This window comes from Microtus oregoni, unplaced genomic scaffold (genome assembly GCF_018167655.1).
Source record: "Microtus oregoni isolate MIOR12 unplaced genomic scaffold, Mior012 000015F_ref0000493, whole genome shotgun sequence".
In the NCBI taxonomy this organism is placed as follows: Eukaryota; Metazoa; Chordata; class Mammalia; order Rodentia; family Cricetidae; genus Microtus; species Microtus oregoni.
This window is the reverse complement of record NW_024543074.1, coordinates 2,691,924-2,708,079: the sequence shown is the minus strand read 5'-3', so window position 1 is coordinate 2,708,079 and position 16,156 is coordinate 2,691,924. Positions and strand designations below refer to the sequence as shown.

Below are 16,156 nucleotides of genomic sequence, written 5' to 3'. Positions count from 1 at the left end.
GGGGGGGTGACAACACGGATCGCTCAGATGTTATTTATTTTCCCTCCCACTCAATTCCTTCCTCCCCAAATCACGCCTGCAAGCTGCCTCCAGCCCGCGGGGGTCGACAGCGGCCCTTGAGCCCCCAGCCCCAATCCGCAGAGCTCGGCCTTCCCATTCATTATTGATCATATTTTATAAATCCAACGCCACACAATTTTTTCCACATTACTGAGAGCCGCCGGGAGGCCGTCAGATCATTGGCCGAGGGGGTATCACGTGGGCCAAGGTCACGTGGGCCAGAGAGGAAAAAGGGGGTCCTTTTTGGTGTAAATCTGGACTCTAATTCTGTAATATATCAAGGAATCTCGTAAAACCGACACTAAAACGTCCCTGACTACAAATCATCCGGCCAAATTATGAGTTCATTGTATTATGCGAATGCTTTATTTTCTAAATATCCAGCCGCAAGTTCGGTTTTCGCTCCAGGAGCCTTTCCCGAACAAACTTCTTGCGCCTTTGCTTCCAACCCCCAGCGCCCGGGCTATGGAGCAGGTCCCGGCGCCCCGTTCTCCGCCTCGGTGCAGGGCCTGTACCCCGGCGGGGGGGGCATGGCGGGCCAGAGCGCGGCCGGCGTCTACGCGGCCGGCTACGGGCTCGAACCGAGTTCCTTCAACATGCACTGCGCGCCCTTTGAGCAGAACCTCTCCGGGGTGTGTCCGGGCGACCCCGCCAAGGCGGCTGGCGCCAAGGAGCAGAGGGACTCGGACTTGGCGGCCGAGAGTAACTTCCGGATCTACCCCTGGATGCGAAGCTCAGGTAACGCCGCGCACCCAGCGGTCCGGAGCCGCAGCGTCCGGGCCACAGTCCCCGGAAGGTCCCCTTTCTCGCGCAGGGCACCCCTCTCTGTGTCCAGGATACTCCTGGCTTCAGGTCGGCCATTGCCAGGGCGTTTAAGTCTGGGCTGGGACCCCGCGCGCCGCCCCCACCCCCAGTTTTGCTCTCAGGCCCTGGCGGATCTTTTTTTGCCGACGCCACCGCGCTCAAAGCCCCCAGCCCGCCCCCAACCCTTCCTCCGGGCCTTTTAGCTTTAAATATTTATCAGCAGCGCCGGCACGGGCTGGAGAGGAGGCCGTTTGTCTTGCCTAGGAAGGCTGGGGCTTGCAGAGAATAGCCATTAGGGTCTCTCTCCCCTCTCCCCCGCCCCCCACTTCCCTGCCTGAGAGCGCTGTTCTGGGTGTGTCCCCCCAGCCCTAGCTCGATAAGAAATGGAGGAGGGGGCCACGGCTCTAAGCAGTTCTCCCCTCCCCCTTCCTTTCCAGCCAACCCCGCTCCCCCATTATTCCCATCAGGACAATTAGAGGTGGGCTCTAGAGGCCTGGCAGGAGGAGGGGGTACAGAAGAGCTGAGGACCCAGCCAGAGACGTAGAGCCAGAGAGAGGTGAAGGGAGTTTGTCTGAGGCCCAGAGCGATGAGTCTATGACTCCTTCTGCCCCTGGTGGACTTAGGAGGGTGGACAAGAAGAGAGGCAAAGGCCCGAGAGAACATAGCTTTTCCAGGTGCTTTTCCTAGGGCTCCATGGATCCCCGGGGGGGGGGGGGGGCAGCCCAGAATGGAGGTGTCACTCCAGAAGAATGACTTTCCTTTTGCGGGGCTAGGATCTATGGAACCAAACCAAGACTGGGAAGTGCAAGCCACCCAGCAGCTGCTTCAGGAACCCTAAAACACCAAGGCTTCCACTAGGTTCTTCCAATGCCCCCTGACACATCCTTTTTTTTTAAAAAAAATTAATTTAATTTAATTTTTTAAACATTTCCTCAAAGCAGTTGGGCTTGGGAGCCAACTCCAAGGCGCAGAAGACCCAAGACTGTGGTCAGAGACTCTCATCAGGGTTGGAGGCCATGAGTAAACACTCATTCTGTTCAGGGTTTCTATTACCTACCCTGTAAGTGAACTGTTTTTGCAGTTGGTTTACCAACCCCCCCCCCTTACCCTCATAAACATTTCAGTATGGCTTACATCTGACTTGGAATCAAGACCCTTAGCCCTCCTCTCTCCTGCCTTCTTCCCAAGAGGGCTGACACCAGCTGCTCCCTAAAGTCTCCTAGGGTTCTGGGCCTAAGCTGGAAGTTCTCAGGTACCTTTCAGCCCCACCATAAGGATCTCCACTTTCCTCTCTCATCCATGGATCTTCCTTTCTTCCTTGCAGTCCTGGAGGCCAGAAGATGGCTTCAGACAATTTGGTTATCGGGGCAGGAAGGCAGGCAGGTAGCCAGGCCTTGCTTGATACTTTACTGGGGAAAATGTCACTAGAACACAGCTGCTGTTAGGCTAATAATTTCAAGGTTCAGGGAAGTAAATTCTTGCCTCTTCCCCTTTCCATGACAGGTTTGGGTGGGGACTGAGCCTAAGAGGTCCTTTGTTTCTTTTCTTTCCTTCTCAGACCAGGCCTGAAGCTACCACTCTGGGACACTAAAACGGTTTCCAGAGCCCCTTACCTCAAAGCCATCTCAAAGGGAAAGGGGAGACTTGGAGCCCTGGCCCCAGAAAGTGACTGAGGATTCATATGCCCCCATGCTATGCTGGCCCTTTAGGAAGAGAACTTTCAGGAACCAGCAGCTGAGATCTACCTGGCTTTCAGAAGCCCCAGGCTGAGAAAACCACCCTTTGTGGATAATCCAACTATCTGGTGTGGTGGGCCTGGCCTGTAAACCCAGGGCTTGGCGCTTGGGAGGATGAATCAGTATTGCTACTAGATTGAAGCCACCCAAAGGCTACATAGCAAGATTCCCCCTTGAAAAGCAAAACATCTCTTGTGGACACACACACACACACACACACACACACACGAAAAAGTATTATTATCCTCGAGAAGCTTAGACAGTTTTCTGCACATGGCAGAGAATAGGGTTCCATGAAGTGTAGAACAGAATATGCAAAATGGTAATTTGGTTCCAGTAAATATGGTCTTTTACTGTCCTCAGGCCTCACTATGGAAGGAGGTGGGAATTCCCTTGGTGTTTTTCACACACTGATTTTTTTTCTATCTCTTTCTCCTAAATACTGTGAGTAGGCACTGACCGAAAGCGGGGTCGCCAGACCTATACGCGCTACCAGACCTTGGAGCTGGAGAAGGAGTTCCACTACAATCGCTACCTGACCCGGCGACGGCGCATTGAGATTGCGCACGCGCTCTGCCTCACCGAAAGACAGATCAAGATCTGGTTTCAGAACCGACGTATGAAGTGGAAAAAGGAGAACAAAACCTCAGGCCCGGGCGTCACTGGCCAGGATAAGGCTGAAGCAGAGGAGGAGGAAGAAGAGTGAGGGACAGGGAGAGCGAAGAGGAGGAGACTGGAGAGAAGACCCCAGCTCTGGAAACTGAAGCATGAAATGCAAATAAGGGGGAAATCTATTTAAATGACGCAGTTTAAAAAATAATGAGAAGGGTGAAATTTGGGCTTCTCAACACTGTAAAAAAAATACTACCTATGGGAAAGTGTGTTGTCTGTTTTGTACATACTACCTTTGTATGGGAAGGACATACTACCTGCTCCGTGGCTTTCTGGAATGTGCCTCCCCTTTTCTATGTTGCTAGTAAGGTCTTTGTAAAATCTTGCTGTTTTGTAAGCCCTCTTTGACGCTGTCTTTGTGGACTGTGGATCCTTGACTACCCCATACTTCCCAGTAGCAGCACTCAAAGGGCCTCAGGAAGCCTCGAGGACCCACTAGCTCTGCTTCTGGTGAACTTCGCTGCTGATCCTGGCTCCTACCCCTTCCCACGAGCCTCTTTCTGTATATCTGAAGGATGGAGAATAAAAACAGGATTAAAAATCAACAGATTCTGTACTTTCTGTCTCCCTCTGGCTGGGAGGAGATGAGAGTTGGTGGTGGGGGGCTTGGGTGGGTGTCTCCAAGTCCCTCTACTGGCCTTTTCTTTCTGTGCCGGGTTTGATTTTATTTCCCTGATGCCCCCCCCATACACTACCAACTAATGAGCCCCAATCTCTCTCTCTTCCTTTAGACTTTCACCAAAATACACAATTCCCATATTTACAAGCTGACAGTCCACAAGTGTATACACGGTTACAGTCACCAATAAAATAAACATAGACATCCCTGTATTCACATATACACATGCAGGCTTTCGCACAACCCCGGCTCCATGCCCAGAACACACGCATTCACATTCACACACACTCAGAAGTAAACACGCATTCACGGACACTCGCAGACACATCCATACACACCACTGTACATTGGCTTCTAAACAGATTCACACATTGGATTCTAAACAGAGACTCACATTTGCCCCCAAGTAAATCCATCTACCCATCTACGAGGCCATGAGCTCAGTTACACACCCCCAAAATCTATCAAAAAACCACCCAATTTAACGTTTCACAAATGCTTTTCCTTATCCGTGCCTTTAAAGGAGACTATGAAATCTGAGCCTGGTGTCCAGGCTCAAATATTGTGATGAAGTCCAAAATGGTAGGCCTCAAAAAAGACAAATAGAAGAAAAGCGAAGAATGAACACCCCGGTCCATCCCACCTCTGAAGCGGTTTGGGCAGAGGCCAGAACAACGAGTAGAGGCCTCTTGGCTGGCCCAGTACAACCTCCTTGTCAGGGTGCTTACAGCTTTTTGCTCAGGCAGCAAGCATTTTCGGTCAGAGTGGGTTTTGTTTTTTTAATTTTATTTCAATTTATTCTTTACTTTATGTATTAAAATCTATCCCATTCTAGATTGACAAGGAAGATCCATATGAAACTTTAAAACTGTACAAAAATCAGTCCCGTGAGCGAGAGCCAAGAGAGTTTACCGGGCTGGGGTGGCCGGAGGTGACCGCAGTGAGCTTGGCGGGGCGTCGGCCAGGGCTTCCTCTGCCTTGTTCAGCCTGCTCTTGAGTGCCGCCAACCTGGAATCTTCTGAGGGGCACACACGGGAGGGAAGGAAGAAGGGAAACATAAAATTTAAAAAGAAAATTATTTCGTTTTTGCATTAGGTAATCAGAAACCCAGCCTAAAATGTAGAGGTTTTGTGGGTTTTTTTTTTTTTTGGAAACCTGGAAAAGCAGAGTGAGTTATTCTTAATTTTTGCAAATCCTTTATTGCTGGACAAAACCCTAAACGGTAGTGTCTTTACACCTAGACCTGCGGTGTTGATTTTTAATATTTATTCGTTTACAAATTCTCGGTTGTTTAAAGAACACTATATTAAGCCGGAAGGGTTTGAGAAAGGTGGTTGGTTTCCGGAAAAATATCAGAAAAGGCCTCCAAAACCTGCGGCTTCCCCAGTAGCGACCGCAGCAACCCCTGGAGAGCGCAGGGATTTCTCCTAGGGAACCTGGTTCCCAGAGCGGGCTTTTCGGCGGCGGGAGAGGCCGAGGTCTGCTTCCTTCCCCAGTTTCTGGGGTGCTGAGGTGGAGAATTTGCTTGTTGGACTAATCAGGTCTGGCTCCCTTCCAGGACACCTTCCCCCCAGAGACAAAAACTAGACCCTGAGGGCCGACCCCCCCCAACACACACCTGCAATGCTGCAAGTCTCACAGGTGGGGGAATCCCACAGACTCTAGGGTTTGGAATGGGGGCGGGTGTTCAGAGCAGGAGAGGGGGTGTAGGAGCTTTCTTTTCGCCACGACGCAGACAGCAGCATCCAACAGGGCTGCTGCTCTTGCCTCACCTTCCCACCTCCTCAGAACAGTCCCATATGGAAGATTTGGGGGGATTTTTACTATAAAAGACAGGCAGAGCTTTTGAGGAAAATGTGGAGGTTCCAGAGAAAACCCCGGTTCTAGCTGGACCTCTGTGGCTTCTCTACCTTGCATTTTTGCACCCCAAATCTCACCCCATCTCAGATTGGGGTTTTCCTAAAAAGAGAAGGGGAAGAAAAGAAGATGGCGACCGAGAAAAGGGTTGCTGGTGGAGCAGCCATGAAGAAATGCAATAAATTCCTTGTTGTTTTATGAAAATTTACAACTTTGTGATAGAAGTTTATGAGTGGTTGAATCCAGCGATTGGCCGGCGCCGGTCATGTGGCCGGGCGATCGTGAACATGAACTTTTTATCATTTCCCTGGTGGTTATAATGCAGCATTCTTTTGGACACCACACCTAGGTCGGAGCACTGCCGTCCTTCAGGGCTCCAGCCTCTTGATATTTTTATACCTCAATATCAGTTCGATATAGCAAAAGAGAGAGAGGAAGAGAGAGAGAGGGGGGAGAGGAGAGAAGAGTAAGTGAGAGAGGGAAGGCGGGGGTGGGAATTACACAAAAGAGAGAACCAAAAATAATTTTGATTCCTAAGTTAATGCGCTCGCTGATCTGGGATTTTCAGTCATCATGAAGGGTAAATGGACAATCGGCCCAGGAATGACGCCTGATACCATTTTTCAAAGCCAGAACTTACTCCATTTTCTATGCAAATGTCAGAAAAGCGAAACAACCTCCCTCTCAAGTCTGAGAGAGGGAAACGACGGCTCTCAGGTTGGGACAATATTATCGGGAAGCTGAAGAAGAAACCGAACGCGCCTTTTTCCCTCCCTCCCCACCCATTTGAATCCGGAGAAGGAAAAAAAACCCAAGTTCTGCAAAGGTAAGGGAGATTCTACAATTCTTATTCTTTTGCATCGTTTTTTTGCAGGGGGTGGGGCTTAGGCTTTTCTCCCCCCTCCCCCCATCCCAAGATCGGGTTGAACCCCACCTCTGGGCGCTGCTGGGAGAAGCTTCCCAGGAAATTCTGTGGTAAAGAGAGGGGTGGCTGCTTCCTGGAGGGGGAGCCGCTGCAGGGAAGATGGGGGGGGGGAGAAACGGAAAGTGGCCTCGGAGGCCAGTTTTATGCTGCCTTTTTAGCTGGGAGAGAGAATGTGGGGGTGTCTGGGCTGCAGCCTAGCTGGCCAGTCGCTCTGGCCCTGGTGGATTTGTGCTCACCTCCCTCCATCTCTCCCTGGTCCTGGCCTCCCCGGATTGCCCCCGTGCAGTTTTCCTGCCCAGTGTGGGTAAGGGCGATTTCCTGGCTGCATTGGCACGAGGGGCGGTGGCGCTGAGGGACGTCCTGGTCTCAGTAGGGCCTGGAATCTCCGCTGAGGCCAGCCGAGGGCAGGGAGGCGGCTAGAGTGACAGAAAAAGGACAATTCACAGAGAAATGTTCTCTATCTTCCTTCGGAGACATTTCTGAAATTAAAGGGTTGTGGGTGAAGGAACCCAAAGCGAGGGAGACTCCCTAGGAAGCTAGCCCAAGGAGCGCCCAGGTCTCTTGCCACTCCCGCCGCCCGAGGGAGCCTCGTCTTCAGGGATAGAGTTTTGTGGTTTAACGCGGTAGGTTAAAGTCTGTTGGTCTGTGTGTGATCGATTCTGTTACTTGTGTTTTATCGGTATAGGATGTGTGGATTTTGGTGGAGAAAAATGCATATCTGACATGCAAGGATTTCAAACTTTCCTGGATTCAAATGTGGTGGTTGTGAAATGATTTTAGCATGCTGTTTCAGGCTTATACACAAAATAAATTTGATGTGGGTGTGCGGGATGGGGTAGGGGGCGAGGAATACAAACCAAAAAGGAAACCTAACTAGAGAATCCAATGGTGTGGGCTAAAAAAGCCTCCGGAGGAGGCTGGTTTCAGAGCTAAGTCCTGTCTCTCACCGCCCAATTTTGTTGCTTAGCTTTCCGGAGGTGGGGGAGGGGGAAGAGCTGCCGAGTGCGAGACAGATTCTTAAAAAAGCTGGGGTAGGGTTCAGGCCAGCAGGTGAGGGCTAAGAAATGGGGTGAAGGGTCTCTAGGGAAGCTATTCGCAGAGAACTAAGTCACTTTGGGCACGAAGGACAGGGGACATTGTGAATTACTTTGGTTTGCAGAACAGAGATCGACTGACTGCCTTTCTGTTTTCTTAAAAGCCTGTGCAGGTCGTCCAGGCTCAGGCTTCTGGTTGTCTAGAATTTTAGGATTTGGGGCAAGTGTGTGGCTACAATGGTCTCCTGAGCTATTAGGAAAAGGAAAGTCAGACACTTGTGGCATAGGACTGGGCCTCCCTGGGGGGCCAGATGAACAGGCCTGCCTGGGCTCCTGGAAACACATTGACTTCTTAGCAAAAGGAATTGATCGCTGGCGTCTAGGACTTTTGGACCTTATTCGCGACGGGAAAATCCCCTCCAAACCCACTCAAAGTAAAGGTCTTCCCCCCCCCCCCCTCTAGTCTTGGTGGATTATAAATCGTCCCTTAGACCATTTCCTCTGACCCAAATTATGCAGTTTGCTGCCATCTACCGTCCGTTCGGGGACAGGCGGCTTCGGCACTGCCAGCCTCTTGATACTCCCTGAGCCCTGAGTGTTTGCTTGGAGCTCGGGCCGCGCGGTTCCGTGGGATTCTGGCCCATGCCGATGTTCTCTGCTGCATCTTAGTCCCCGGATGCAGATTTTAGAAAATGGAATGAGTCTCTTGTCACATCATCCGCAACCTTCTCCCGTCTCCTGCAGACCCTGCACTCATCCCAGCCACAAACCTGCAGGCTGGCAGAGGAAGAGGCAGATGTTGAGAGAGGAGTAATACTATAACCCACGGACAGGGATACTGAGTCAAAGGGTTGAGGGTTCAGCCCCACGACCCTCATCAGCACCTAAGACACGAGACACGACTGGGCCTCTGGAGAGGTGTGAGGCCAAATCTGTTCAAGGTTTATTTAGTTTTCTTCACAGCCAAGCCAGGGGAGGCGGGGGGGGGGGGGGGGGGGGTGGTGGCAAGGGAGGCGCCGACCGGGCAGTTCCACTCGGTTGTTAAAGACAAACTCAGTCTGTATTCTTCCAGTTGGTTTGTGGGTATTGCCAGTTCCTAAGCTGTTGAGTCCGTGGTGAAGGAGTTGAACTGAGTTTTCTGGAAACTGCCATGACTGCAAGTGAGTGTTGGTCCCTTCCCCCATTCTCGATCGTTTCACGCGAAATCGGCGCAAAAAAAAAAAAAGTCTTTGGTGGAAAATCGGGAGTGAGGAGAAACCATTAAAAAAACCAAAACCAAAATCTCTGTAATTTCCGTTCCTGTGGGACCCCTCACACCAGGTTAACGGAACCGCTTTCCCAGAAGGGGGTGTCGAGGGCTGTGTGAGCGCCTCCGCCTCGGCGTTGGAGTCTTGACTCCTGTCTCACCGGTTACTGATTAGCTCGGGCTTTGGGCTTTCAAGCTGCAAGAGGAAGCTCTGGCTGCCCCTTTCAAGGTGCGGTGGCCCCCATTCCTGGGCGGGGGCTGCAGGAAATTGCCTGCTGTGCCAGGCTGGCCAAGGTGTTACTAAGGTCTGGCTGTGTAGTGCTGGGGGCACACACCCCCGCCGCGGCCCGGCACCCTAGACGACTCCAGAGTCTGAGCCTCTCTCTGGAGCAGGTCTTTAAAATTTTTTTCCCCTCTGCTTGGAAAGAGTGACTTTCTGGAGGCTGCACCACCGGGCTTAGTGAGTCGCTCCTCGGGAGGCCCCGAGGGATCTAGCAGGAAGATCTGGGGCCCTCCTAATTTTTTTTCTTTTGGGCAATCAGAAGGAAACATAGGGAGGGGAAGTTGAGCTACTATACAGAGGCTTGAAACACTTCGGGGCTCTTAGGGTAAGGGTGAAGTGGGGGGAGTAGAGTGAAGGCTCACCCACTCCTCCTACAAGATCAGAGAGGATGCCGCTCATTTGCATAATGGAAATGAGGTCTTTGTACCTCGATTTGGATCAGTCGATTTTAGGGCAGAGTGTTCAAGTAAAGAGTCTCTTTCCAATCTGTGGGAGCCACCACATTGCACCACTGGGGAACATTTCGGACAACCAGAATCCAGGGGGAGAACTGGGTTTAAAAGATTTTCATCAGCCCGACCCCAGGTAAAGTTGGGGATGGGATATGAGAAGATACTTTCTATTTAAGGAGCTGTGGGGGAGGGTGCTTTATATCTTAGGGGAAATAGGAAGCCTAGCTATTGTCTCACCTCCTCCTCATGCAGCAGGCAAATGCTATTCCTAAGAACATCGCCTGCTGCAGATTTCACTCCTGAGCTGAACATGACTTCGGCAACATTTCTCTGGGAGCTGGAATGTGTGTGCTTACCCACGAGACTGCAGACTCAAAGCACAGAAAATCGCAATTATAAATCCTGCCTGTGGGTTAGCAGGACAATCCCTGCGCTGTGTACTGAAGACTTGGGATACATTTACTTCCCTCCCTCGGCGATGGAGAGCTGGCTGCTGCCTGCTGTGTATTTACATATTTCCTGGTGGAGACAGACAAACTGAGGTGGATGGAACCACAGACAGATCAGTAGAGATCTGGCTCCAGAAACCAGGCGGTCTCTGGCCCAGCTCTGCCTGCCTGCTCTTTTTCCCAAACAAACGGATCAGATGAATAAACGCTCATAAATACCTCTGGGCTTAGATAAGAGCGATGAGGCGCTATTTCCTTTCATGCCCGACTCCAGGCGCCCTGGCCCTGCCCATAGTGGCTCCATCTCCAGACAGGCAACCTGCAGAGGTGAGGTTAATTTGAGGGCTGCTACTTTAAAGAATAAAGCAATTATTTTCCTGCTTCTACCACAGGGGAAGGCCTCCTCTCTCACCTCCTCTTACCTTTTTTTTTTTTATATATGGGCCATCTTTAACATACCATCTTTCCTATGCTGAGGGCATTGTGACCAGGGAGAAGGGCTGAGGCCCAAGGCCCAGTCTCAGTGGCAAGATTGGGGGAGGGGTAAATATTCTTCTGCATCTTGTTCCCTTGCTGAAACAGCCTGGTACTCCTTTCTCAGTATAGGCCCAGCCATTTCTAGGTTGGAGCATTTCTGCTTTCTTCATCACTAGAAGGTTTGAGATCTTTTTTAAAAAAAACCCTCCCCCCCCCTCCATGGTTTAAGGCTAAAGAGAGAGACACCCAGGGATGGTCATTGTGCCACAAAGGGGCAGCTTAGCAGTTGCTTTGAGTTCAAAGAGCTTTAGAGGCCACTTTGCAGCCAAATAAATCCTCACTTTTGATCACCCACCCTCAGCCCTTTCCTATTATCAGTGGGCAGAAGTGGACCACAAAAAGGAGCCCAAAAGAACAAGGCAGAGGTGGGTCAGCCTGGCCTGACCCCAGACATCATTCTTATACCCATTCCCCCTATGTTCGGGTTGGAAGGGAGTTTGTACTCTCTTAACTGTCTGACCTGTGTGTGCACATTAGACTGTCAGAAATACAGTGTGTGCCCTAGCTTGGGGTCTGTGCTCATTTTCTCTGGGTGAGAGGAGAGAGTGAGAGTGTAGATACCCAAGTTTTCAGGGCAGCAAAGCAGGTGATACAAGCAGGAGGCATGGGAGGGGACAGGAGAGTGGCTAAGAGACCTGATCGAAAGCTAGAGTGGGCATGCCAGGTGAAGACTGGAAGATGGTTACTGAGTGCCTAGGTGGTCTTAGCAGCCTTCCTTCCTTAAACGAAATTTAAACCAAGTTTTGGAATGGGATTCATAGAGAAAGCAGGACAGAAGAGACGGTTCTTTTCAATGGGCTTTCATCTTCTCCAATAAGGAGCTGAAGATTCACTCCCCCACCCTCCTCAAAATAGGGTTTCTCTGAGTAGCCCTGGCTGTCCTGGTACTCAGTTTGTAGACCAGGCTGGCCTCGAACTTGGAGATCTGCCTATCTCTGCCTTGCAAGTGATGGGGTTAAAGGCGTGCACCAGCCACAACCACCCGTCTACTCACATTTCTAAGAGGGCAATTTCTTCCCCGTATCTAGATTTACTGGGACATCCTTGATTTTAAAACTCTGTAGCCAGGAACTATTCTTACATCCTCTGGGGTGAGGGATAAGGATGGATTGAGTGGAACCAGCGTGAGGGTTGCAGGCAGAACAGAGATGCAACAAAATCACCCGAGCCAGGGCTTGCAGCTTTCCCTGCGCTCTAGATCACCAAATTTAGAGATGGTTAGTTTCTTTCTCCGGAGCCCCAATCCCAGACTGCAATCAGGCAGGCTGAGCTGTCTTATACTTAAGGACCTGCTTGTCAGAAGCTACTAGCCTAGTGGAGCAGCCAGAGGGAGAAGCCTGGGCTCACATACCCCTGGCATTTCCTTCTTCTGGGTCTTCCAGGCAGAGGGATTTGGCTTGCCCCCTCTAACCTTGAGAGTTGTGGAGAACCGGGGACGTGATGAACCTAAGCTTGCAGGGGGGAGAGACAGACCTGATAAACAGAACAAACGATTTTCCAAACCTGCTAAGGAGGGCGTTTCTTCTTCCCGTTTCTAAAATGAAGCAAATTAGCGACAACCCCATTTTCCCTTTACCAGCACAAAACCCTAGAAACAGACCTTCCCCCTTCATTCTCTCTCAACGAGATTCATGGGCATTTACCCAGACCTCTCTTGAGGGAACGGGCCCGTGCAACGCAGGGGTTAACTTTTCTGAAAACACAATTAACTTTTCCCTATTCCTGCGTGGAGTGGGGGGAGGGGTGTATTTATTTCATCACTGGGGAATGGGGTGATCTCCATCCAAATGTTTGTTCCCTCCTCCCTCAAAAGCACAGACGCTTCTTTCGCAGATCCTACGTAGGTGGAAGAGGGAGAGAGAGAGAGAGAGAGAGAGAGGAGGGGGAAAAGGTTGATAGGTTTGTGCGCGGGTCCCTCGTGCGGGCTGCGCTCCTCCTGGGTGCTATTTGACAATTCCTGCCTCTGCCATTGGTCAGTGTTGGATCAGATGGTTGTATTTCCTTCTGGCCCTCACTGGCACCTCGCCATCCCCCCTCAGCTAAAACCCAATCTCGGCTATACTACTAATAGGCGCGGCGCTCGGACTATAAAACACAACAAATCATAAACCCGGTGGAGCAGCAGCAGCCGCGCGCGCCTCCCCTCCCGATGAGTTCCTATTTCGTGAACTCCACCTTCCCCGTCACTCTGGCCAGCGGGCAGGAGTCCTTCCTGGGCCAGCTGCCGCTCTACTCGTCCGGCTATGCGGACCCGCTGCGGCACTACCCCGCGCCTTATGGGCCGGGACCGGGCCAGGACAAGGGCTTTGCGGCGTCCTCCTATTACCCACCAGCCGGCGGCAGTTATGGCCGGGCGGCGCCCTGCGACTACGGGCCGGCGCCTGCCTTCTACCGGGAGAAGGATGCGGCCTGCGCCCTCTCCGGCGCCGACGAGCCGCCCCCATTCCATCCAGAGCCGCGGAAGTCTGACTGCGCACAGGACAAGAGTGTGTTCGGAGAGACCGAGGAGCAGAAGTGCTCCACGCCCGTCTACCCGTGGATGCAACGCATGAATTCATGCAACAGTGAGTGAGACTTCCCGCTGTTCCGCCCGGGGGGGGGGCATGCAGGAAGGCAGAACTAGCGAGTGTCTCCCCCACCCCCACTCCGTTCCCCCACTGGAAACTAGGTGGGTATCTCAGGAGATGGGGTAAGATTGGGTCCCTGCCTCCAAATCGGTTCTCTTGCCCGCAGAAGTTGCAAAGTTTGCAAAGTCCCAGCTGCACAGTAAGGCAGGGGGAGTAAGTGGGCTCACCGAGTTAGGCCAGAGCTAGGCTTGCTGATCAGGAAGAGGACAGGGGACTCAGTCTCTGGTTTTGCTTTCTTCTGTGTGTTATCCACCTCTCTTATCCGGATCGGCCCGGGTCCCCCCTACCCAAAGATCACTCCATTAAAAACAAGAGTGCGTCATGAAGGGGAGGGGTGGCATGAAGCCGGCAAGGGCAATTTAATGGATCCTGGACTGCATTTCCCTGGGGCTGGAGGGGGGACTGGGGAGCGGGGAGATACCCAGAAAGTGGTAGTAGTCTGGGGGAAAGGAGGCACAAGAGGGGACAGGCGGAGGGAGTGAGAGGAACTAACCGGCGCCTGGGTCTCAGGTTGGATTATTTGTCGGCTTCAAGTCCCAATTGATGTCCATTAGCGGGACACGAAAGTGAGGAGCTGTTAATGCGGACTATGGATCGATCCACGTCATTATGGATTAAGGGCCAGAATCTATCATTGAGTAGGGTAGGGAAAGCTGGATGGATAGAAAGGAAAGATACAGCAAGTCGGAGACATACCTGGACGGCCCCTCCCCCACTAAGCTCAGGTGGGAGTCCAACTACCCCTCCCCTCCCCCACCAAAAGTCTAGACAGAAAGAAAGCTCAGGCCTAGGAATCCAGGAGGGAATCTGGAGGGGGCGCTGGAGGAGTGGGAAAGGGGGACTAGGAAATGGGATAAAGGAAGGAGGACCAGTAAGCATCATGTTTGAAGACTGAGTAGGGGAGGAGGGCAGTGAGCTTGGTGTGACCCCAGGCCTCAGTTTCTCCTCTCTGCGTAACAGGTTCCTCTTTTGGGCCCAGTGGTCGGCGAGGCCGCCAGACTTACACTCGCTACCAGACCCTGGAACTGGAGAAGGAATTTCACTACAATCGCTACCTGACCCGGCGGCGGCGCATCGAGATCGCGCACGCCCTGTGCCTGACCGAGCGGCAGATCAAGATCTGGTTTCAGAACCGGCGCATGAAGTGGAAAAAGGAGAGCAAACTGCTCAGTGCGTCTCAGCTCAGTGCGGAGGAGGAGGAAGAAAAACCAGCCGAGTGAAGGTGCTGCAAAGGGAGGGGGGACGCGAAGGGAGAGGCCTGTGGGGGAACCGAGGGCACCCGAAAGCCCCAGAAGGCTCTGCGGTCGGGGGGAGTCTGGGGACTTGCTCTCCAGCGCAAGACGGGCGGGGCCCAAGCGCTCTCCTGGACGTCCCGCCCGCAGAACTCTTCCTGGGCGCTTGGAGGCTGCCCACCCAGCATCCCAGCGCCTCCTCCCTCCCCGAAGAACCCACCTTGGCCTCATCAGACTCCCTGGTGAGAACTGAGAATCGGACTCACTTGACGTCTCTGGAAGCAGAGCAGAATGCTCTTGTCCTTGTCGAGTCTCATTTCGTCCATGTCCCCCCCCCCCCTCCCGTGCACGGTTCAATGGTAGATTCTCTGTCCCATCAGCAGGGACCTGAAAGACTCCCTACCCCAGACTCTCCTACCCCCTCCCCAAAACCACTGGAAGGAGCACATACTACCTAGAATTAAGAAGAGGAGCCTCAGAAGAAAACAAAGTTCTATTTTATTAATTTTCTATGTGTTGTGTTTGTAGTCTTGTCTTAGCTCGGGACGTGAAATACTTCGGTAATAATATTAATATTATTAATAATGATTATGATGATGATGATAATAATAAAGACGTGAAAACTCGCAGCTCAGTCACATCCAATTCTTCCCTGCCATTTTTCCCCCTCCATAGCCCCAGCAAACCCTGTCCTTCCTAAGCCTGAACAGCAAAGGTGAGAACCATGGTCGCCTCAGGGCCTTTCCAGGCACCAGACTCAATTCCGGAGTTACAGCTGAGATAAAAGCAGGAATCAAAAGCAGGGGCCAGCCATAGGGCCTCCCAGGCTCCAGCGTTGGTTGTGCCTCTCTCGTGCTAAATTCATAATTGCCTCTCCTATTCAGACTTGAGGGAGGGATGATGGAGAGAAGCCTTTTCCCCTCTCGTTCCTTAAGCTTGCCTAGGTAGTGAGACTCTGGAGGAATGCCACTGGAAGCCTCCTAGCCCAGAGCCCTGGAGAGACAGAGTTGGGCGGGTCTGGGCGTCTCTGCAGCGTTTTTCTGTCTTCTGCTAGCCAAGGCCCCTGGCCTTTGGCCCGCCCACATGGCTGTCTCTGCCGGCCTTGGCCCTCGGCTCTCTAGCCTATTGCTCCGGAGACTGAAAAATGAGGCCACTGGGCATCTCTCCACAGTTTGTCTACAGGCTTCAGGGTGCCCCTTCCCATATTAAGTAGGAGTTCGATGGCAAGGAAGAGAACGAGAACCCGGGAGCAGGAGGCCGCAAGGTCCCGACTTTATCTGGCTCTTTGGAAACCTGAGGACAGGGGAGCAGGTGATGGGGCATTTGGTCTCATCTTCTCTACTCAAAACGGTTTATTCTTTCTCTGCTCCCATTCTCACCCAAGCCGCAAGCTGCAGGCACCATTTTCTTTTCTTCCTCCTCCCTCTCTCCCTTTTTTATTTTTAAAGAAAATAGCCGCCTGGCAGAAGGGGCCCAGCTGCGGAGGTCTCTGGACGCCCAGCGGGCTCAGCAAGGGGCCCCGGTCTTCTGAACCCCTTCCTAGGAAGGCTGGAAGGCAGATGAGCAAATTCTCCAACTGTTAGCCACCAGCAGAATGAGGCTTCGGATCTGGATAGCTGGCAT

General features: G+C 52.2%; 3 protein-coding genes across 13 annotated transcripts in view; all 3 read left to right on the top strand.

Moving 5' to 3' along the window:
* The first annotated feature begins 231 nt into the window (after nt 1-231).
* On the top strand, nt 232-3,817 carry Hoxb7 (homeobox B7). Its single transcript, XM_041665769.1, has 2 exons — nt 232-798; nt 3,053-3,817. The coding sequence occupies exons 1-2, from the start codon at nt 399-401 to the stop codon at nt 3,304-3,306; spliced, it is 654 nt and encodes a 217-aa protein (XP_041521703.1). The 5' UTR covers nt 232-398; the 3' UTR covers nt 3,307-3,817.
* Nucleotides 3,818-6,447: 2,630 nt separating this feature from the next.
* Hoxb6 (homeobox B6) lies at nt 6,448-15,183 on the top strand. 11 transcript variants are annotated; one of them, XM_041664948.1, is made up of 5 exons: nt 8,272-8,625; nt 8,780-8,867; nt 9,941-10,464; nt 12,746-13,238; nt 14,262-15,183. In XM_041664948.1, exons 3-5 carry the CDS (start codon nt 10,378-10,380, stop codon nt 14,519-14,521), a joined length of 840 nt encoding a protein of 279 aa, XP_041520882.1. In that variant the 5' UTR covers nt 8,272-8,625; nt 8,780-8,867; nt 9,941-10,377; the 3' UTR covers nt 14,522-15,183. The 11 variants fall into 11 exon arrangements, with proteins under 11 accessions (XP_041520887.1, XP_041520878.1, XP_041520885.1 ...); XM_041664949.1 differs by having other exon boundaries at nt 8,272-8,648; nt 9,944-10,464; XM_041664945.1 differs by having other exon boundaries at nt 8,272-8,648.
* The window catches only part of Hoxb3 (homeobox B3), a 54,990-nt gene continuing 45,314 nt past the window's right edge, over nt 6,481-16,156 (top strand). The window contains exon 1 of the mRNA XM_041664959.1: nt 6,481-6,574. The gene's annotated coding sequence lies outside the window, so the exon portion shown is untranslated. The remainder of the gene's footprint in view (nt 6,575-16,156) is intronic.